The 23,906-nt window shown below is 43.9% G+C and overlaps 1 protein-coding gene and 1 long non-coding RNA gene across 2 annotated transcripts in view; both read left to right on the top strand.

Moving 5' to 3' along the window:
- The window catches only part of LOC309353475, an 85,507-nt gene that overhangs the window by 42,689 nt on the left and 18,912 nt on the right, over positions 1-23,906 (top strand). The window lies entirely within an intron of this gene.
- LOC309380829 (patched domain-containing protein 3-like) lies at positions 948-21,361 on the top strand. Its single transcript, XM_081930927.1, has 6 exons — positions 948-1,843; positions 2,103-2,241; positions 5,513-5,527; positions 17,774-17,895; positions 19,097-19,242; positions 19,468-21,361. Exons 1-6 carry the CDS (start codon positions 1,518-1,520, stop codon positions 21,051-21,053), a joined length of 2,334 nt encoding a protein of 777 aa, XP_081787053.1. The 5' UTR covers positions 948-1,517; the 3' UTR covers positions 21,054-21,361.

The following is a 23,906-nucleotide window of genomic DNA, read 5'->3' as shown; positions in this document are numbered from 1 at the left end:
CGATTGTGCCGTGCAAACACAAAAAATGCAAATGCATTACTTGGCGCCTTTATATTTTCAGCTTCTTTTTTCCCTGGAAATGTTCCAGTCGTTAGGGTTGCAAAGACAGGCTTGAAAATGTGTGGATGATCTCTGGTGATGCCTCTAATGCCACAGGACTCGATGTGTATAGGTGATGCCTCTAATGCCACAGGACTCGATGTGTATAGGTGATGCCTCTAATGCCACAGGACTCGATGTGTATAGGTAGCAGAATTTCAATGTCCTGAATAAGTACTTGCTCCTCCTTGTAAGCAGGAAAGCTTATGTGAAGTGAGGAAAAATAAATTAACCAGTTCACACTGATCTGGAGTTGGGGGTGAACAGGGAAGCGGCTAAGTTTGCTGAGGATAACAAATGGTTCCGGTCTGTAACAATATAGTACCGTATTTTTCGCCCTATAGGACGCACCGTCCCGTAGGCGCACCTAGTTTTTTGGGGGGGGAAATAAAAGAAAAAAAAATTATTTCCCCCCCAGGCGTGGGGGAAGCCCGAGCTTCCCCCGACCCCAGAACAGGCAACTCTCCGCAAGCCGTGGGAGCCCGGCGCCGGGCTCCCACGCCTTGCAGAGACCTGCGCAAAGCCTGGGCGCGCTGAGCTCAGTGCGCCCAGCCTTTGGCATGCAGGCAACTCTCCGCAAGCTGCGGGAGGCCAGCGCTGGGCTCCCGCGCCTTGCGGAGTGCTGCGCGAAGTCTGGGCTCAGCGCGCCCAGGCTTCAGCATGCAGGCAACTTCTCCGCAAGCCGTGGGAGCCCAGTGCGCGAAGCCTGGAGAGTGAGAGGGGTCGGTGTGCGCACCAATCCCTCTCGCTCTCCAGGCTTCAGTGAAAGCCTGCATTCGCCCCATAGGACGCACACACATTTCCCCTTCAAATTTGGAGGGGGGAAAGTGCATCCAATGGGGCGAAAAATATGGTATATATGCATCTGTTTTTCTAAACACAACCTAGATTAACTGTGGGGAACCAGTGGCCCTCCAGATGTTAGGACTCCCTCTCCAGAACGGCCAGTCATCAAGCAGATCTGGAGAGCCGCAGGTCGCCCACCCTTGCGGAAAAAAGACTGCCGAGACGAAGGAAATTCCCAGTTAAACGGGCTACTGGTTAAAAGATCACTTTCATTGCATCTTGGCTAAAAAGGCACTGCGCCCTCTCGTTCTGGATTTTCTCCGGAGTTTCCCTCAGACGTAGCAGCCAGATTGCAGCCAAGAAACTGATGCCTTCGCTGAACGGGGTTTCCCTCAGAATCCCCCCCAACCGACTTCGGAGGCGGTTAACGGGTGGGCGTTTCCCGGCGAACCTCGCCCAGCGGCCATTTTTACCATCTTTCCCCGCTCAATTCCCCCTTTTCGAGATGTTTTAGAAACTTCCCAGCACACTCGTGCTAAGTGGGGCCGTGCTGCCCTACGCCTGACTTCCTCAGATAACGGTCTGAGCTCCTGCTCTCTTCGCCGCTGGGAGGAGGAGAAAGAGAAAAGGCGATGGCGCCCCTCAACTGCCACACGGACTGCGTGGAGAGGCCCCTGTCGCGCGCGCTGCGGGACTTAGGCGGCTTGGTGGGCGCGCACCCGTGGCCCTTCCTGCTCGTGCCCGTGGCGCTCTCGGCCGCTTTGGGCGCCGGCTTCGCGTTCCTGAGCAGCCTGGAGGACAACGACATCGAGGGCCAGTTCACGCCTCTCGGGGGCCCCGCCAAGGGCGAGCGGCGCTTCGTGCAGGCGCACTTCCCCACCGACGACGCGCGGCGCTTCTCCGCCGAGAGTCTGCCTGATGCATGCTGCCATGCTTACTGGAGCGAACAGGATCTGAAGTGAAACCACTAGGGTCAGAGGTTCCCCATGCCTAACCCACCTGCATCAGCAAGTGGAGGCATTCAGTGGAGGCCAAGCATTTAATTTTAGTAAGTAATTAGAAAACAAGCTATTGCAGCATCTCTGGCAACACAAGAATGCCAAGGAGTGCCTCTTTCAAAATAATGCACATTATAACTATGCCTTGTGTCAATCTCTAGGTTAAAAAAATGCATTATATGCTTTTATGCTGTTTCCTGAATTACTTCTTTTGCACAGCTTGGACATGCTTGGATGTAAATCAGGGGCAGAAAACCTTGAGCCCATGGGCCAAATTTGGCCTGCCATGCTTCACCATTTGGCCCATAAGGCCATTTTGCCCAAACCATACCCACCTGCCCTACATCTGATGTCACATGTGATGTCAGGCACAGGGCAGGCAGAGATAGGGCTAGATCAGCTGCAAATAATAATAATAATAATAATAATAATAATAATAATAATAATAAATTATTATTTGTACCCCGCCCATCTGGCTGGGTTTCCCCAGCCACTCTGGGCGGCTTCCATAAAAACCAGAAATACACTAAAATATCACAGATTAAAAACTTCCCTGAACAGGGCTGCCTTAAGATGTCTTCTGAATGTAAGATAGTTATTTATCACTTTGACATCTGATTGTAGGGCGTTCCACAAGGCGGGTGCCACAACCGAGAAGGCCCTCTGCCTGGTTCCCTGTAGCTTTGCTTCTCGTAATGAGGGAACCGCCAGAAGGCCCTCAGCGCTGGACCTCAGCGTCCGGGCAGAACGATGGGGGTGGAGACGCTCCTTCAGGTATACTGGGCCGAGGCCGTTTAGGGCTTTAAAGGTCAACACCAGCACTTTGAATTGTGCTCGGAAACGTACTGGGAGCCAATGTAGGTCTTTCAAGACCGGTGTTATGTGGTCTCGGCGGCTGACCCCAGTCACCAGTCTAGCTGCCACATTCTGGATTAGTTGTAGTTTCCGAGTCACCTTCAAAGGTAGCCCCACGTAGAGCGCATTGCAGTAGTCCAAGCGGGAGATAACTAGAGCATGCACCACTCTGGCGAGACAGTCCGCGGGCAGGTAGGGTCTCAGCCTGCGTACCAGGTGGAGTTGGTAGACAGCTGCCCTGGATACAGAATTGACCTGCGCCTCCATGGACAGCTGTGAGTCCAAAATGACTCCCAGGCTGCGCACCTGGTCCTTCAGGGGCACAGTTACCCCATTCAGGACCAGGGAGTCCTCCACACCAGCCCGCCCCCTGTCCCCCAAAAACAGTACTTCTGTCTTGTCAGGATTCAACCTCAATCCATTAGCCGCCATCCATCCTCCAACCGCCTCCAGGCACTCACACAGGACCTTCACCGCCTTCACTGGTTCGGATTTGAAAGATAGGTAGAGCTGGGTATCATCTGCATATTGATGGACACCCAGTCCAAACCCCCTGATGATCTCTCCCAGTGGCTTCATATAGATGTTAAAAAGCATGGGGGAGAGGACGGAACCCTGAGGCACCCCACAAGTGAGGGCCCAGGGGTCTGAGCACTCATCCCCCACCACCACTTTCTGAACACGGCCCAGGAGGAAGGAGCGAAACCACTGTATAACAGTGCCCCCAGCTCCCAGCCCCTCTAGACGGTCCAGAAGGATGTTATGGTCGATTGTATCAAAGGCCGCTGAGAGATCCAGCAGAACTAGGAAACAACTCTCACCTTTGTCCCTAGCTCGCCGGAGATCATCAACCAGCGCGACCAAGGCAGTTTCAGTCCCATGATGAGGCCTGAATCCCGATTGGAAGGGATCCAAATGGTCCGCATCCTCCAGGCGTGCCTGGAGTTGTTCAGCAACCACGCGCTCAATCACCTTGCCCAAGAATGGAAGATTTGAGACTGGGCGATAGTTGGCCATACTGGCCGGGTCTAAAGATGGTTTTTTAAGAAGCGGTTTGATGACCGCCTCTTTCAGCGGATCTGGGAATGCTCCCTCACAGAGGGAAGCATTCACCACCCCGCAGAGCCCATCGCCCAGCCCTTCCCGGCTTGCTTTTATTAGCCAGGATGGGCAAGGATCCAGGAGACAGGTGGTTGGTTTCACGCGTCCAAGCAGCCTGTCCACATCCTTGGGGGTAATGGATTGAAATCGATTCCATGCAACTTGACCAGACAGAGCTCTAGCACTCTCCCGTCCCAGCCCTGCTCCCACGGTGGTGTCTAGCTCCTTCCGAATATGAGTGATTTTATCCGCAAAAAACTTTGCAAAATCGTTGCAGGAGATCTTGGGGTCTTTACAAAGCCCCGGTGGTAAAGGTGGTTCTGTTAAATTACGAACCACCTGAAAAAGTCTCCTGCTACTATTTTCTGCAGATGCAATAGAGGCGGTGAAGAAAGTCTTCTTCGCCGTCGCTATCGCCACTTGGTAGGCTCGACGTTGAGCTCTAACCTGTGTCCGGTCAGATTCGGAGTGAGTTTTTTGCCATACAACCAATCCCAGCAGAAGGGACCACCCATCAGCTGATGCATTGGGACTTCAGTTCTGCTTGGGCACCATCTTCCCCCGTTCCCGTGGGCCAACTTTGACAGGACCACCTTATCTGTCAATTGCCTCTACGCACATGTCAAAGTTGGACCGTCGGATGGGGAGAGATATGGTCAAAAAGGTTCCCCACCCTTGATATAAAATGATTAATAAATTATGTAGATAAATAAATGAATACTTAAATGATCCAGAGCCTAGGCCCAGCACATAATTTTTCATATAATTTGCATATGTAATTGATGTGCATACAGTGGTGCCTCGCAAGACGAAATTAATCTGTTCCGCGAGTCTCTTCGTCTTGCGGTTTTTTCGTCTTGCGAAGCACGGCTATTAGCGGCTTATCGGCTATTAACGGCTTAGCGGCTTTAAGAAAAAGGAAACAAACTCGCAAGAACTCACAAGACGTTTCATCTTGCGAAGCAAGCCCATAGGGAAATTCGTCTTGCGGAATGACTCAAAAAACGGAAAACTCTTTCGTCTAGCGAGTTTTTCGTCTTGCGAGGCATTCGTCTTGCAGGGCACCACTATAGATGCCTCTAGAAAATTAATATGGTGGTTGACTGGGATTTGGAGAATACAGTAATATTCTTTGCAGGACTTCCAACTGCACTATAAATAAAGTTTTCAAAATATTTTTAAATAGGGGGAGCAAGGGGATTGAGATTTGGGCCCCACTGCAAAAAGCTTGGTGCCCTGAATTAACCTTTAGCAACACCTCCGCCAGATTATGTCAGTGTGATGGGCTGATTTGTTCGAAATGCATATCATTTGACCCACAGCTCCTCACCCATAGGAACCCCTCCCCCTTCTTTGCGAAAATGAAAACAAAAAAGGACCTGCTCCCTTAGCATTTGCAGAACAGAAAGCAGAACCTCACTGGCTGCTAAAAATGAGGGTTGGCTAACAAGCCCAAGCAAAATTTGTACTGTATCTGTTTTCTCAGCTAGGGTGGTTATTAGTGCAACTAGTTCTGCTTATCTGTGCTACCCAGGCCTGAATAGTTCCACCCTTTCTCTCTCTCTCTCCCTCCCCCCTCCCCCCACCAGTATGTGGTTTGAGTACTGGAGCCAGTAACACTGTTCAGTGTAAGGCTATTAATATGCCTCTTTGCATCCAGAAGAAAAGTATAGGAACTGCTCCAGACAGTAAGTTTTATTCCATTTGGGTTAGTCTGTTGCAGCTTTTCATTCATTAGCATGTATTTCCCCTCTCACCCTATTAAACAGAACTCACTCTGGTACTTAGAGGCATAAGGGACATGGGTGGCATTGTGGTCTAAACCACAGAGCCTAGGGCTTTCCGAGCAGTTTGAATCCCCGCGACAGGGTGAGCTCCCGTTGTTTGGTCCCTGCTCCTGCCCACCTAGCAGTTCAAAAGCACGTCAAAGTGCAAGTAGATAAATAGGTACCACTCCGGCAGAAAGGTAAACGGCGTTTCCGTGCGCTACTCTGGTTCACCAGAAGCGGCTTAGTCATGCTGGCCGTACGCCACATCCCTGAGCCAGTAAAGCAAGATGAGTGCCACAACCCCAGAGTCATCCACGACTGGACCTAATGGTCAGGGGTCCTTTACATTACTTAGAGGCATGCTGCTTCTGAAGCTGGAGACATGGAATAGCATCATGGCTGGTTGCCATCGGTATTATTATCCTCCGTGGATTTGTCTAATCCCATTTTAAAAGTTATGTAAACTCGTGGCTGTCTCTAGAAGTTGGAAGCCAGACAGTGGTGCTAACCTGCGGCCTCTGCCAGTCATAGGCTGTGCACACATTGGTGACTTGAGGCATTAGAGACTTTGTTCAGCCAACCCAACCAAGCAGCTTAATGAAGACTGAGAATTGCTGGGCGGCCTCAGAATGTTGAGTGTCCAATGGGATGCGGAGTGAAATGAATTATTCTCAAAGAGGGCAGGGCTGCCTAACTTGAACCCTTGGTGTATGAAGTCGTGCACTGTTTAGGAAGGGCTATCTGAAAGACCACCTCACCCCTTATATGGCAAATCAAGTCACTGAGGGCCTCCAGCAGATACCACCTGATCAGGAGGTCTGTTCCGCACAATGTAGGACTTGGGCCTTTAGTGCTGTGACACCTGTCCTTTGGAATTACTCCCCACTGCTTGAATATTACACAGACGCTGTATCGACTGTCTTTTAAGTGCCTGCTGAAGAACCTTGCTCTTAGCAAGTAGAGATCTTTCCCAGTCTACATCAGTATTGGAATTGTTTTAAGGATGTTTTTATTGTTTGCTATCCTGGGCCCCTAAGCAGGAACACTCCATGCTGCAAAATGTATTTCAGGTCCCACTAATATTCTGCTAATTGCACCCTGTCTTTATACTCTTGTGAGCATTTAGATTTATATATCAAGGACTTCCGGGTTGGCGCCATCGGCAATGGCTGAATTCCTCTGACCGGGAGGAATTTGCCCCGTGGAAAATTGGGTCTGGCCGCTACGGCGAAGGCAGAGACCCGCAAAAAATCACAGGCAGGAGAAACCTGTGAACGTGGGATTCGGCGGGCACCTTTTGCGCCTCCCCTACTCGCAGGGAAACCCGATTTCGGGGTTCCGGAGCGACGTGCGGTGAGTGGTGCGGTGCTTCGAGTCGTCTGCTTCTTCCACGGAGCGAAGCCGCATAGCTGTTGCCGGAGAGCGCTGACTTTTTCCTGTGGACAATTTGAATCTAAAGCAATTACCCGTGAGTAGAGCTGGAACGGGAGAATTAGATTTCTAAACGTATAATTTGGTATCGAAGCGGGGAGGTTCAATACAGGAAGTCCGCCTCCCCTTTTTGTAAATAGACTGAAGCAAAAAGGCTGTAAGCTGAAGCCTTGGAAAGCCCTTTGCAAAAGACTAAAATTTCAACGGTAAAAAACATTTAATCCCCCCTCGGGGGCAGGAGAAGAGGGGGGAAGTTGTGGACTGAGTAGACCTGCAGGAGAGAGTGAAGAGAGTCAGAATACTGCCGCTCTGACCCTGGAAACGGGCTGCTAGCTGGATTGACGTCTTTTGGAATGTCCATTGACAGCTTATAGAACGTTCACTGACAGCTAGCTAAGTAAGACAAATACATTGTTTCTACATTGTTTCTACAGTCTCTGGTTGTTTCTAAAAAGGAATAAATAGTAACAGAAAATGGAAACTAACTTTGGATGTTTGAACTGTGTTTAAAAGAGGACATTATTGATCAATACAAGTAAATGGAAAGGAAAAAATAGATTTGCCAACTGCTGAAAAAACATTAAGGTCTGGGAAGATTAGGCAGCAACCTAGGAGAAGTTCAATACCAGATCCCCTCCCTCCGGCTGCTGCTGTGTCTATATCAGCACAACCAAAATCAAAAGGAATGCTATCAGAAGAGGTACTAGCGGTTGCGTTAAGTAAGATAAATGACTCATTGGAACAGCTTAATAAGAAAGTGGACGCGGCAACTAATAAAATTGATTTAAATACGAAAAGCATAAACAATTTGGGACTAAAGGTGAATACCAATACAGAAATGATTCAGAAATTGATACACAGCAGACTGCGGAGGAAGCTAGGGAAAAGGCTGCAGGTGCTGAATGTAAAGTAACACAATTGGTGAAAGAGAGAGTCCCAGCCCTACAGAGGCAACTTGATGAACATAAGCTGACGCTTGCTATGATTGAACTTAAAGAAAAACAGACAAATTTGAGGATCAGAGGCCTACCTGAATTTGAGAAGGAAAGTTTGATAGACTTTCTTACACAGGAATTTGCTGATTTTTGGGACCTGGACTTGGGATAAGAAGAGTTTAGAATAGTGAGGGCCTTCAGACTTGGAAGAGGAGGGGGAAAAGAGAAGAATATAATAAGAGACTGCTTGATTACTCTTCGATCTAAAGAAGAGAGAGATAGAATCTTGGGTTGGCACTACCAGAAGAACCTAGAAGTACAACAGTCAAGAGTGGTAATTTTTAAAGACGTCCCGAAATATCTTTTGGATCTTAGGCCTGACTACGGAGATATTGTTGCCCTGCTGAGAAAGAATAAAATTATCTTTAGGTGGGAGTTTCCCCAAGGCCTATCTTTCAGTTTCAAAGGTAGGAAAATAAAAATAAGATCAGTAGAGGATAAAGTGAAGTTTTTGTACAAGTACGAGGAAGATTTGCAGAAGGGACTTGGAAAAGAGCCAAGAGCATCGGACAGAAGATCACCAGATAGAGCACCAGAGCAGAGAGCATCGGACAGAAGATCACCAAACAGGGGAACATTGGACATAGCAACATTGTCTTTTGGACTGGACTCCCCAGTGAACGTGCTACCATTACTACCAACAGAAGAAGAGCAAGCATTGGGTGCAGTTGGAGGAACATTAGCGTAATTACATGATGGTGTTGCAGGTTTTGAGCTGGAATGTGAATGGACTAAATTCCCCTGAAAAGAGGCGGAAAGTCTTTCATTTATTGAAAAAAGAACATTTGGACTTAATTTGTTTACAAGAAACACATGTGATAAGGCTACACAGGAAAATAATGAGTAATAAAAGATTGGGCCAAGAATTCATTTCATCAGACAAAATTAAAAAAAGAGGAGTGGTCCTCTATGCAAAGGAGAGCCTATCACCGAAATTCTTATTTAAAGACGACCAAGGAAGATTTGTAGCAATTGAAATTCAATCACAAGGAGAGAAATTTTTGATTCTAGGTATATATGCACCAAATGAAGGAAAATCGGAATTCTTTAAGAAGTTACATGAGACCCTGATGGATTATATGGATTATAATATGATTTTGATGGGAGATATGAATGGAGTGGTGTCTACAAATATGGATAAGGCACAGAGACAGGTAGTCACCAAAGATGGTAGACTACCAAAAACCCTTTTTGACATGACTGAAAATATGGATTTAGTTGATATTTGGAGAATGAAGAACCCTCTGGGAAGAGAGGGAACTTTCTTCTCTGAGGCTAAAATGATGTGGACAAGAATTGACCAAATCTGGGTAACCAGGGGACTGGCTCCGAAGACTAGCAAAGTGGAGATCTGCCCCAAAACTTGTTCGGACCATAATGCGGTGAAGATGGAAATGAAATTAATGCCAAGCGGCTCCTTCAGATGGAGGATGAATGACACCTTGTTTAGGAATGAAGAGGTGACCAAGAAGGCCCAAAAAACTCTAAGAGATTATTTTGAGATAAACATGAACACTACAGTGGAAAAAAGAGTAATTTGGGATGCAAGCAAAGCGGTTATGAGAGGATTCCTAATACAACAGAATGCAATTAAGAAGAGAACTCAGAATGAAAAAAAGGATAAAATCCTGGGAAAGATAGGGGAAGGAGAGAAGAAACTGAGAGCAAAACCAAAGTCACAGGAGATTCTGAAAGAGATAAAGTTATACCAGGTACAATATGCGAAGCTGATGAATCAGGAAATAGAATGGAAGATTAAACAGATGAGGCAAAAGACATTTGAATCGGTAAATAAATGTGGGAAATTGTTGGCCTGGCAAATGAAAAAAAGACAAAAACTCAATACTATCACGAATTTGGAAGTGGAAAGAAAAAATATACAGAACCCAGTGGAGATTAGGAAGTGTTTCCAGAGGTATTTCAAACAACTTTATACACAGGAGAAGCAAAACGAAATGGACATTGATCGATTCTTGAAAATAAATGGACTACACAAAATCTCACAGGAAAAACAACTAATGTTGAACTACAAAATAACGGACCAGGAGGTGGAAGGGGCTATTCAGAACATGCAATTAGGTAAATCTCCAGGACCAGATGGTTTGACTTCAAGATATTACAGATCTTTGAAAGATTGGTTAATACAACCATTGAAGGAAGTCTGTAATGAAATATTGGAAGGAAGAAAGGCACCAGAGTCGTGGAAGGAAGCTTACATTACACTTATACCGAAAACAGACTGAAAAGACACAGCTCAAAAACTACCGCCCCATATCGTTGCTAAATGTGGATTATAAAATTTTTGCAGACATTTTGGCCAAAAGATTAAAAAAAGGTGTTAGTAGAAGAAATTCATAAAGATCAAGCGGGCAGACATTTGTCTGACAATATGAGGAATATAATTAATATTTTAGAAAAACTTCAAGTGAATATTAATACTAAGGCTGTCTTGATATTTGTGGACGCGGAGAAATCCTTTGACAACATTTCTTGGAGTTTTATGAAGAAGAATCTACAGGGGATAGGGGTAGGCCAAGGTTTTGAAAATGGTATAGGTGCAATTTATTCAGAACAAAAGGCAAAATTAATTGTGAATAATGTAGTGACAGAAGAGAAAGGGACACGACAAGGTTGCCCAATTTCTCCACTGCTTTTTATATCGGTCCTTGAGGTTTTGTTAAACATGATAAGAAAGGACCAAGAGGTCAAAGGTATACAAGTGGGAGTTAAACAGTATAAACTGAAAGCATTTGCTGATGATTTAGTATTGACCCTACAGGAACCAGAATCTAGTACAAAAAGGGTATTGGAACTGATTCAAGAATTTGGGCAAGTAGCAGGTTTTAAACTGAATAAGATGAAAACTCAGGTTTTAGAGAAAAATTTAACTGTAAATGAGAGAGAGAAATTTCAGGAAGAGACAGGACTAACATTGGTTAAGAAAGTGAAATATTTAGGGGTTAATATGACTGCTAAAAATGTAAATCTATTTAAGGATAATTATGAAAAAAGTTGGATTGAAGTGAAAAAGGACTTAGAAATATGGTCAAACTTGAAGTTATCATTGTTAGGCCGAATTGCTGTGATAAAAATGAATGTGCTGCCAAGGATGTTGTTCTTGTTTCAAACATTACAAATTTTGGACAAGATGGATTGTTTCAAGAAGTGGCAGAAAGATATTTCCAGATTTGTTTGGCAGGGCAAGAAGTCCCGAATAAAATTTAAGATATTAACTGATGCTAAAGAAAGAGGTGGATTTGCCCTGCCAGACTTAAACTCTACTATGAATCAGCTGCCTTTTGTTGGCTGCTACTTGAAAACACTGATGTGTTGGACCTAGAAGGTTTTAATAATGTATTTGGTTGGCATGCATATTTGTGGTACGATAAGGTAAAAGCACATAAAGCGTTTAAAAATCATATTGTCAGAAAAGCATTGTTTAATGTATGGATAAGATAGAAAGATTTGTTAGAAAAGAAAACTCCAAGATGGTTGTCACCAATGGAAGCGCAGGCACAGAAAAAACTCAATATGGAGGCCAAATGGCCGAAATATTGGGAAATTCTGGAACAAGAGGGAGACAGACTAAAATTGCAGAGCTTTGAAAAATTGAAAAATAAAGTGCGAGATTGGCTCCATTATTATCAAATAATGGAGGCATATAATTTGGACAAAAAAGTTGGTTTCCAGGTGGAAAAATCAAAATTGGAAACAGAATTGCTAGATTCTAAAATTAAGAATTTGTCAAGAATGTATAACTTGCTGTTGAAATGGAACACTCAGGATAAAATGGTGAAATCAGCTATGATTAAATGGGCACAAGATGTTGGACATAATATAATGATGGCTGACTGGGAACAGTTATGGACCACAGGTATGAAATTTACGGCATGTAATTGTTGGAGATAAGCAGTGTCCAGTGCACAGCGGAATGATGAAAAGTATGTGCCAACATGCTCTATACTACTTTATTTACAGTTCAAAGCTGGTAAGTTACAGAAAAACATCTTCCCTCTGCCGGAGCAGAGAAAGCGTCATCTCTCCTCTAAAGCACGGAGCGAATCTCACAAACTGAAACTGCAAAGAACAGTGAAAAACAGGAAACCAGTGTACGTCATATCCAGTCTCCCGTTCCCGTGGGAAAACCTCCAACAGTACAGACTCTGTGGAATGTAAACAACCTGTCTTGTGACAAGCACTTCGCTGCACAGAGAAGAAAGCAGAAACCAACATCCTCCCCCTTTCTGTGAACATCACTGGGCAGCGTGTTCGTACAATATCAGTACAAACCCAACTTCTGCACATAGGTACGGTGTTGATCCCTTGATACAATCTTGGACAATACATCAGCAGGAATTTCATTACCTGGCATATAGGACACCGTTACTAGTCCCTTCTGAATACGTTCCCTAGCATGTTGCAACTTCAATTGCAAGTGCTTCGTGCTTTGCTTACAACCTTCAGAATTCAGCAAAGCCAAACATGCTTTGTTGTCCTGGTAAACCTGGATTGGACATTTGACAGGAATTTTCATGTCTTTGCACAATTGTAACAACCATTCACAATCTTTAAGTGAATAAGACAGTGCATTCAGTTCAGCTTCACAAGTACTTAAGCTAACTGTTGTTTGCTTCTTGCATGACCAATCAAATAGACCCTGATTGTACATATAGCAAACTCCAGACGTACTTTTCCTGTCTGTAGTGTCACTTCCAAAACTTGCATCTGCAAATATCTCAAGACCACCAGACTTCTGATTGTTAAATCTCAGTCTGTAATGCATAGTGCCTTTCAAATACCGCGCTATGCGTTTCAGAGCTTTCCAATCCTTAACAGTAGGATTGTTGACTTGTCTGCTTAGCAAATTACAGCTAACAGCAATGTCTGGTCTTGAACATCTGGCAATGAAGTTTAGCTTGCCTAGCACACTTCTGTACAGTGTAGTGTCAGAAAATGCTTCTTCAGTGTCATCTACCTGATAACCTGTTGTCATCGGTGTGTCTACAGGGTTAGCATCCATCAGGTTTAGCTTGCTTAACACATCAGCAATTTTCCTTGACTGGTGTACTAGAATGTTACCATCTTGATCTCTCTCTATTTCCAGAGATAGGTAGTTGTTTACCTCACCAAGATCTTTCATGTCAAAGTGCTCTTTCAGTTGAGCTAGGGCGTTATTGTACATTGTGACATCTTTCCAAAAGAATAAAAGATCATCAACATAAAACAAACAATACAGTTTCTTTTGCCCCTCCTCTTTGACAAATACACATGGATCAGCTTTCCCTTGCTTAAAACCTAGAGAAAACAATACTTCAGTGAGTTTTGTGTGCCAACACCGTGCACTTTGTTTGAGACCATAAAGTGACTTCTTCAGAGCACAAACAAATCCCTGTTTTACCTGTACGCCATCAGGTGGAAGCATATAAAGTGATTCACCTAGAGATCCGTACAGAAAAGCTGTATTCACATCATGGTGACTAATGTGTAGATTTTCCTCTGCAGCTAGCTTGAGCATAAGCCTAATGCTCTCATACCTCACTGTGGGTGAGTAGGTCTCGTGATAGTCTTCACCTGGTACCTGTGCAAAACCTCTGGCTACCAATCTGGCTTTGTGTCTGACTATCTTGCCATTTTGATCAGTCTTCGCTTTGAAGACCCATTTGCTTCCAAGCAATTTCATTCCTGGAACTACTGGAACAAGTTCCCATGTTTTGTTCCTTTCCAAGGAACCAAGCTCAGCCTTCATGGCATCTAACCATGGCTCAGCTTCCTTTGAATCCAAATCCTGGATTTCTTGGAAACTTGAAGGTTCAAAAACCTTCTTGGAGCTTTTAACAGCTGTTACTGCTATCTTAGCAAACTCATCAGCAAATCTCTTTGGAGGTCTGCCTTTTGTGGCTCTCTGTGACCTGCGAATTAGCCTTAAGTCTTCAACACTCTCCTCTTCCTTCTTAGGAGAAAAGTGACCTATTGTGAACAACGGTTCCTCCAATTCTTGATCAGAGCTTTCAGAGGGTCGCATAGAGGCTTTCGCACTCTTGAAATCCTCTGAATCACCCGATTCAGTTTCAGACTCAGAACCTTCATCAGTGGGTGTGGGTTGTTGTGGTTGCTTTTGACTATCCTCAGTCTCATCACTGTCATCAGGATAACATTGGAAAATTCCCACATTCTCCCCCCACTTGGCATTGTACTCAACACTTCTTGTGAGCTTAATCTCCTTAGAGTCAGTCATCATTATTCTGTAAGACCCTTTCTGATAACCTAGAAAGATACCATGCAATCCACGCTTGTCTAACTTGGAGTTTTGTGGTGAGTGAACCCACATGTCCGAACCAAAAATTTTCATGTGTTTGATGTTTGGCTTCTTGCCAAACATCTTCTCATAGGGGGTACAACCAATCGCTGAAGATAACCTGCGATTATAACTGTAAGTGAAACATGAGAGAGCTTCGGCCCAATAACTCTCTGGAAGATTTGCATCATGCAGCAAGGTCTTTAACCCTTGAAGCAATGTCTGATTTGCCCGTTCCGCAAGTCCATTCTGCCATGGCGAGCGAGGACTAGACAAATCGTGTTGAATTCCTTTCTCAGCCAGAAAAGCTTCAAACTGCTGAGAAGTGAATTCTCCCCCCCGGTCAGTGAAAAGAATCTTTATCTTCTTACCATGCACATTTCCCAACCAAGCACAGAATTCCTTGAACCTAGGAAAAGCCTCTGATTTCTGCTTGAGATTGTACACAAAAATATACCTGGAAAATGCATCAAGGAGAACCATGAAGTACTTATTTCCACCCAAAGAGGGCGCTAGTGGTCCAACCAAATCAGCATGAACAACCTGGTATGGTTCTGTAGCTTGCCTACTAGACACCTTACCTTTCGCAGCCATTTTTACCTTGTTTGCTGCGCATGCCTTGCACTTCATGTGGTACCTGCAGGGTTTAATAGTCATACCTTCAACCAAGGCAGGCATTTTAGATACTGCCTCAAAATGCAAATGTCCAAATTTCCTGTGAAAATCGTGAATACATTCTGCATGCAAACCTTTGTTAGAACCTGCAATGCAACAAGTGTCATCCTGCACAACATCATCATAATACAAAAGAAACAAACGATCAACAAGTTCAGCATACAATACATAATCATTTTTCTTTGTGATGATGCACTTCTTGTTTTTAAAGGTAACGTCAATCTTCTTCTCAATCAGCTGTCCAACGCTGAGCAGATTATGCTTGGCGTCCGGCACATAAAGCACATCCTGTATCAATAAGTCCAAACTGTGAAGAACAACAGTTCCGTAGCCTTTACTGGGGATAGTGTGGTCATCCGCCTGGTGAACTGCACCTTCCTGCGGTGTAAAAGACATGAACAGTCTCTTATCGTTGCACATGTGGTGGGTCGCCGCTGAATCAACAACGAAGAAAGATCTAGACGTCTTCTGGACCTCTGCAACCTCCGCAACCTCTGCAACCTTTGGAGCGTAGCGTGAGACCATTGCCTTGTGCTGCGTTGTCCTGGACACCGGACCTTTGCCTTTGCTCTGGCCTTTTCCACGCGATGAGCTTCCGCTGCACTGCTCTGTCTTGGCCCTGGGATATTTGCATTCCCTCTTCATATGGCCTAGACGTCCACACGAGTAGCATTTCACTGCCTTCAAAGCTTTGGCGCCATCTGGTGGTTCCACTGCACTATGGGATGACGTCTGTGAAGTCTCCCCATTTCCCATGCAGCTATCACCCCGCCGATCTGCTTCATTCTGAATCATGGCAGTATCACAAGCTACTGTGAGTTGAGCATTTGGCTGATCAGTGGTATCAAATCCCCCACTTGCTTCATCCAGCCTTCTGCAGCTAGCCATCATGACTCTGGCATTTGCCTCCTGCATCATCTCTGCTGCTTTAAATCAGACTGCTTTATACATGCTGCGTTTGTGTACAGCTGCCTCAATCCAAAAGCAAAATCAAAACAGCCTCTGCTTATGAGCCTGTGCCGCTCTTCTGTTTATTTGCTTTGCTTATCTGTAGCTGCTTCAAACCTCATTCCAAAAGCAAGTTCAAAAGCGAAAGTCCCCAAGTGCTTTCTCTATGTTGCCCTTTAATTCTTGCTGCGTCACATCTGCAGCTGCTTTGAAACAACAGCATTTGTAAAAGTTACTTTCGATTTCCCCAGCATAGGAAATCTTTTTCTTGTAGCCTTTTGCCTGTGCCACGGCAAAACCGGCTATTAAAAGTTCAAAGTCCAGCCATAAAGCCATTAATTAGAAGCTGGCAGGCTTCCCGGAGCAGTAGCACATACCTTCATCAATCATTTTGACGCGCAGAGCAGATACCGTGCGTTCCGTCTCTCTGCCGCTGTTCCAATGCTTTGCCGGCACTTCGTTTCTTGCTCCTTTGTTCCTTTGCCAGGAGCCCGACTTCTGAAGTCCATTCTCAAAACACTGCGTTTTTCTGGGCCCGGAACCAAATGTTGGAGATAAGCAGTGTCCAGTGCACAGCGGAATGATGAAAAGTATGTGCCAACATGCTCTATACTACTTTATTTACAGTTCAAAGCTGGTAAGTTACAGAAAAACATCTTCCCTCTGCCGGAGCAGAGAAAGCGTCATCTCTCCTCTAAAGCACGGAGCGAATCTCACAAACTGAAACTGCAAAGAACAGTGAAAAACAGGAAACCAGTGTACGTCATATCCAGTCTCCCGTTCCCGTGGGAAAACCTCCAACAGTACAGACTCTGTGGAATGTAAACAACCTGTCTTGTGACAAGCACTTCGCTGCACAGAGAAGAAAGCAGAAACCAACAGTAATGCCCTAAGAGAAAACTTAATGAAAATGATTTATAGGTGGTACATGACACCAATCAAGCTTGCAAAAATTTACCATTTGCCTGAAAATAAATGTTGGAAATGTAATGAGACTGAAGGCACATTCTTTCACCTTTGGTGGACGTGCCCAAGGATTAAGACATTCTGGGAGATGATTTATAATGAAATGAAAAAGGTATTTAAATATACCTTCTTGAAGAAACCAGAGGCCTTTCTCCTGGGCATGGTCGGCCAATTGGTGCCAAAGAAGGATAGAACTTTTTTTATGTATGCAACAACAGCAGCAAGAATACTCATCGCGAAGTATTGGAAGACACAAGATTTGCCCATCCGGGAAGAATGGCAGATGAAGTTGATGGACTACATGGAACTGGCGGAAATGACTGGCAGAATCCGAGACCAGGGAGAGGAGTTGGTGGAAGAAGATTGGAAAAAGTTTAAAGACTATCTACAGAAATATTGTAAAATTAATTAATGTTAGAAAAATGTTGAAATGAAGTTATATGGCTTTAGTAGAAATACTATAAGGAATTAAGTACAGATAGGTTAATAGAGTATTAAAGGAAAAAATAAGGTTAGAATGAGTTAAGATAATTATAGGATAGAAAACAGAGGAAGATGGAAAGGAATTGCTGAAATAATTAACAGAAGTGGAATACAAAAAGGGAGGTGTGAGGAGGTCGTGGAAATAAGTGAATGAAAGATGGGATAATGAAATTGTTTGATTTATTTTATTGTCTTTGTCTTGTTTTGTTAATTTGATGTGTTGTATTGTTTTTCTTTTTCTTTTTTTCTTTTTTCCAGTGTTTTTGGAAAAATAATAAATATTATTTTAAAAAAATAGATTTATATATTAAGAGAGAGAAAATATTTAACATGTGACCTTCTCTCTCCCCCCCCCCCCGCTCCCTATGGCAGGTGGCTTATTTTACTTCATTGTCCAGACAAGAAGAGTTTGAAAAAAATACTAAGGAAGTGGTCCCTTTGTTTTCCATCACGTATACCTTAACAATAACCTTCTCCATTATCTCATGCTCAAGGTAATTGCTGAGAAAAGGGAAGTAATTTTTATCTTTTCATTTTGTGAGAGTGTATGGGGGACTCCCTGGTTCTGAATGGGGCAACTGTGTCTGTGAAGGAGCAGGTACACAGCCTGGGAGTCATTTTGGACTCACAGCTGTGCATGGAGGTGCAGGTCAATTCTGAGTCCAGGACAGCTGTCTACCAGCTCCATCTGGTACACAGGCTGAGACCCTACCTGCCCGCAGACTGTCTCGCCAAAGTGGTGCATGCTCTAGTTATCTCCCGCTTGGACTACTGCAACGCGTTCTGTGTGGGGCTACCTTTGAAGGTGACCCAGAAACTCCCAACTAATCCAGAATGTGGCAGCTAGACTGGTGACTGGGAGCAGCGGCCAAGACCACATAACACTGGTCTTGAAAGACCTCCATTGGCCCCCAGTACATTTCTGAGCACAATTCAAAGTGTTGGTGCTGATCTTTAAAGCCCTAAACGGCCTTGGTCCTGGATACCTGAAGGAGCGTCTCCACCCCCATTGCTCTGTCCGGACACTGAGATCCAGCGCTGAGGGCCTTCTGGCGGTATCCTCACTGTGAGAAGCGAAGTTACAGGGAACCAGGCAGAGGGCCTTCTCGGAGTAGCACCCGCCCTGTGGAATGCCCTCCCATCAGATGTCAAAGAAATAAACAACTATATGACATTTAGAAGCCATCTGAAATCAGCCCTGTTTAGGGAAGTTTTTAATGATTGATGTTCTAATGTATGTTTAACCTTCTGTTGGAAGCCGCCCAGAGTGGCTGGGGAAACCCAGCCAGATGGGCGGGGTAGAAATAATAAATTATTATTACTATTATTATTATTATTATTATTATTATTATTATTATTAGGAGGAGGTAGTAGATCTACCAAGCTTCATCTGAATGTCTGCCATCTTTCCCACATTCCATCGAAGAATGCAGACTCAATGGCCTTACCAACAGCCAACTTTGTTCTCCCCCCTCCTTAGTTTGTTTACTGTCTATCTGATGAAGCATTCTGGGGAGCTTGGAAGCTTGCATCCTTTTTTGAGATATTTTGTGCAACTAGGGCTTCAAAACAAAGCTTCACACAGCTTCAGTGCATGCATAGCCGATCCATGTGGTGCTAACGGGTTTAGCTTGGTTCAGTACATGGACCGTGATACTCCGAATCAAATTAGAATCTTCTTAATCTGTTTTCCAGGCTGGACTGTGTACGGACAAAAGTGTGGGTTGCAGCTTTTGGGGTGCTGTCAGCAGGCTTATCTGTCGTCAGCAGCTTTGGATTGCTGCTCTTTTGTGGGGTGCCGTTTGTTGTCACAGTTGCAAATTCGCCATTTCTTATCCTTGGTAAGTGAGCAAATGTACACATTCCTCCTGACTTCTCCATTGGGCTTTTCATTAATATATTTAAGAATCATGATGGGTGAAAATTCTCTTACATATCTACGGGTTTGCGGCATTAAGGAGCCATTTTTGGGGGGAGCCAAGCCATTCAAGTATCAAGGTACCACTGTATTTCTCTTCTCGCATGACATATAGGAACTAATATGTTATATATTTGCCGTTCTTCAGGTGTTGGTGTTGATGACATGTTCATCCTGGTGTCTTGCTGGCAGCAGACTAAAGTGAAGGACAGTGTCAGAGAGCGAATGGCTGACACCTATGGAAAAGCAGCTGTATCCATTACCATCACAACCCTCACAGACGTGTTAGCCTTTTACATTGGAATTGCAACTCCATTCCAGTCCGTTCAGGCATTTTGCATCTATACAGGAACAGCCTTTGTGTTCTGCTACTTATACAACCTGACATTCTTGGGGGCAGTTCTTGCTTTAAATGGGAGACGAGAAGAAAGCAACAGACACTGGCTCACATTCATGAAAGTGAACAATGAGCCTCAGGACTCTCAGGGCTGCACATATAACATGTGCTGCGTAGGAGGGTCTTTTGATGAGTCCACTGGAGCAGAGACTGAACACCCCATGAATGGATTCTTTAGAAAGTATTACGGTCCCTTCCTTATGCACAGCTGGACCAAGGTGCTTGTGGTAGTCCTTTATCTCATCTACTTGGGTATTAGTATTTTTGGCTGCACTCAAGTCCAAGAAGGTATAGATCTTCGAAATCTAGCTAGTGATAATTCTTATGTCATCCAGTATTATGAATGGGAAGAGGAATATTTTTCAGAATACGGCCCAAGGGTTATGGTGGTTGTTACTGAAAGCAAAGCTTATTGGGATTCATCTGTCCGTGCAGATGTTGAAAACTGTATGAACGCACTAGAAAGCTCATCCTACGTCAACAAGAATTTATCAGTGTCCTGGTTGAGAACTTACCAAGATGTCGCTAAACGTATGTCTTTCAATATAGATGACCGTAGGCTTTTCATTGACAATTTAGCCACCCTTTTTAGGATTAATCCAGACTTCAAGTGGGATGTTTATGTTATTGCTACAGAAATAATAGCATCACGTTTTTTCATACAGACAGTCAATGTTACTACTGCAGTGGATGAGAGGAGTCTTTTAAATGAGCTGAGAGGTCTTGCTAAGGACTGCAAGGTACCGTTAATGGTTTATCATCCAGCTTTTATATACTTTGATCAATATCTTGTGATCGCTCAGGACACGGTTCAAGCTATTGTGATTGCTGCTGGAGCCATGCTACTTATTTCCTTACTACTCATTCCCAATCCTCTTTGTTCTTTGTGGGTAACCTTTGCTATTGCCTCTGTTATTGTCGGTGTAGCTGGTTTCATGTCCTTCTGGAGTGTGAATCTTGATTCCATATCCATGATCAACCTTGTAATTTGCATAGGGTTTTCAGTAGACTTCTCAGCCCATATTTCTTATAATTTTGTTGCCAGTGAGAAACACAAAGTGAATGACAAGGCTGTGGATGCTTTGTACATCCTTGGCTACCCTGTTACACAGGGAGCTATTTCCACTATCTTGGGAGTTATTGTACTCTCCATGGCATCCTCTTACATCTTCAGAACCTTTTTTAAGATCATGTTTCTGGTGATCTTGTTTGGGGCTGTTCACGGTCTCATTTTTATTCCTGTGTTCCTAACTTTCTTCGGCTTTTGTAGTAAAATGCCAAATAGACAGCTTCCAGTCAGTGCCCAGAGCTCCAGTGCTGGAGGAGTTCCTCTCTAAGATACAAATACTGTATTATGAGACCGCCTAATGTAAACATGACAATATTACAATGAGAGCAGTTCCATAATGGAACTAATTACCTAGAGGGCAGGAGTGGGCTCTTCCTGGTGAGCATTTAAGGTCCCCATCCCTACCTTGCAGGCTGCCATCTGATTGGATTTTACTTTGATTCTGACTTGATTTTAGGATGTAGGATGTATTTTAATTGATTGCTTGATTTTATGGTAATATGTCATATATTTGATGTTAGCCTCTATGAGCCCAGTTTTGCCTCAGATAATAAATACAATTTATTATTATTATTATTATTATTATTATTATTATTCCTCGGTGTTATCTCTCCCACCACTTGCGGGCCAACTTTGGAAAGTGAGCAGGACCACTGACATCACGATTACATCAAGTGGCCCTTTTGCCCACATGGGTCTTGCAGAGCACTTTTCATAGGGCTTCGTAAGACCCAATGATTAGCTGATTGTCAGGTGTTGCAAAGCCCTGCACGCAGCAGTTTGCTTAGGATATTTCAGGCGCCAACATTCCACTGATTGACAGTGCCTCAAAACCCCTTTCAGTTGAGCCATGTTTTTACCTGGTCAACACTTGATGTAGGGCGGGCAGACATGGCTTGGCTGAAATAGTCTTGTGGGCCAAATGAGGCCTCACAGACATTATTTATTTCATTAAAATTCTATACTGATTGAATGTAAAAAACAAACAAAAAAACCACCTCAAAGTGGTTTACAAAAATGCACCCCTGCTAATTATGCTTACGGACCAGAAGTTCTCCACACCTGCTGTAAACTATGGGCCTCCATTTGGGTTGGGTTAGAGACTGGTGATGTACTGGAAGAAATGTTGAGAATTTTCAACCTGTGCTGTTACCGGTACATCTTTGTCACCCAAGGTGCCTTTAGAGCTTTTAACTAACCTAGTGTCCTTCAGATGTTGTTGGTCTACAACTCCCACCATCCCAGACCATTGACAGTGCCAGCAGAGGCTGATGGGAATTGTAGTGCAAAACTGGAGGATACCAGGTTGGGGGAGGTTGCTTTAGAGAAAGGAATACATAATCAGTGCCTTTTAAAAAAGAAATTTGGTGCCAAAGTTCAAAGCTGCTTGGAAATACCACCTATTGAAGTGGGAACCCCTCCTTATCCCAGATCTGTAGGGGCCTAAGGTAGTATATATTATGTTCTCTGTTAAACCAAAGATGCTGTGGTATCAGCACCCAAAATATACAATATAGCAAGTTTCGCTTGTGTCATATTTTTTAAAAAATTTCTTTTTTTAATGTTTTTTTCAAGATTTCTTGGTTTATAAAAGTATGTGCAATGTCTCTTTTTTCAATTTACCTTTTCTACAGGTCAGTTTCATTTGTTGAGACATTAGTGTTACATTAGGAAGAAAAGGGAAGAAAAGGTGGAGGGGCCATGGTGGGTGGGGTGGGGAGGTTTCTATTTTACTTACTGTATGTGTGAGGTTTTGTGTCAGCATCATTTGTGCAGGTTCTATTCGCTTGTGTTCCTTTGGTGGTGAGAGAAGTTGGGGGTTTGCCTAGGGTGTGGTTACTTGTTTTGGCTATGGTCAACTTTGTTTTCATGTGTGAGTTGGGAGGGTGTTTTTGAATGTTGCGGCTGGGGTGGAGGAGGGAGAGTTTGGTTGTGTTCTCCAAGCATATTGTGTCTACCTTTTGTCTCATCATCTAAAAATCTGATTCTAACCTTTGTAGCATCTTTGAAAATGGTCCTTGCCCCATTTTGTTGCCGTTATGGTGTCTTCTTGGCCTCTTCTGAATTCCTGTCTTGTGTACACACACAATTTTTCTGTGGTTTGAATTTGAATTCAGTCAATTGACATGATGTGGAGGCTTGATTTTCAATGACAGCTGGTTAAAACAGTTCCTGCTGGACCTCCCTCTCTTATCTTACAAGTAAGGAAAGTACATACAGTAGCTCCATAATTCCGAATACAGAATTCCCCCACAATACATGTGCCCTGAAGTTATTTTTGATTTCCACACATCAACAAGCATTGCTGTTCCTGTTCCTAGGCCAGTACAAATATTAGAACCACACAAGAGTTTATTAATACAAATTAGGATATGTTTTGCATAAAGACCCCATTATAAATCTTCATTCAAATTAATTATCTGTACTAAAGTTACAATCAATACATTTCCCATATAATTCATATTCCACCTAGCAAATAACAGTAACAAAAAATAAAGATCAATTGTGCTTAAGTAATTGAATGCTAGAAATTGAAGGCTGCAATCATAGGCACGCCTCCAGAGCAACACTCTACATGCCTACTTAGAAATAAACACCATTTTTTTTCAACTGAGCTTCATGCCAGGTAGGTCTGTGTTGGCCTGCGGTGTTACATACAGATACGTCTGTTTTGCACAATCAGAAATTCGTAGCTAAACAGAAATTCTGTATTGTGCACCGAACTGAAAAGACATTGGACTTGCTCCATTTGTCATATGCATTTATATCTTCTACCACAAGCCACCTACTGTGCCTACGTCTTACCCCTCAGACTGTGGTGATAGGCATGGCCAGAACGTGTCCTGTATAGAGAGAGGTTTCCATTTTGGGGACTAGTAGTACCGTGGCGATCAAGGGGTCTTGAGGTTTTGAACTGCAAAAAAAACAAAAACACCCTGAACACTAAGCCATTACTGATAATTAATTTAGTATAATGCCTGGAAATGCATTTCTACAACCAGCTTCCAACATCAGTACCTTCAGCTCCATGAGAATCGGTTGTGTCAGAATTTTCTTTCAAGTATAAGATTAAAGTTGACACAGTGGACTGAGGATCAAGTAGTTTCGTGAGAGGTATTTC

The sequence above is a fragment of the Podarcis melisellensis genome (assembly GCF_964234715.1).
Source record: "Podarcis melisellensis genome assembly, chromosome: 12".
In the NCBI taxonomy this organism is placed as follows: domain Eukaryota; kingdom Metazoa; phylum Chordata; class Lepidosauria; order Squamata; family Lacertidae; genus Podarcis; species Podarcis melisellensis.
Note: the sequence above shows the minus strand (reverse complement) of the source record. Positions and strands in the feature narration are given on the sequence as shown.

What these genes read in the sequence shown, in the direction of transcription:
- LOC309380829 (XM_081930927.1), top strand. Translation starts at nt 1,518, where the DNA reads ATGGCGCCCCTCAACTGCCACACGGACTGCGTGGAGAGGCCCCTGTCG. An exon ending in TGGAGCGAACAGGATCTGAA is followed by an intron (nt 1,844 to 2,102) that starts GTGAAACCACTA and finishes TCTTTTGCACAG; the next exon opens with CTTGGACATGCTTGGATGTA. An exon ending in TTCGCCATTTCTTATCCTTG is followed by an intron (nt 19,243 to 19,467) that starts GTAAGTGAGCAA and finishes GCCGTTCTTCAG; the next exon opens with GTGTTGGTGTTGATGACATG.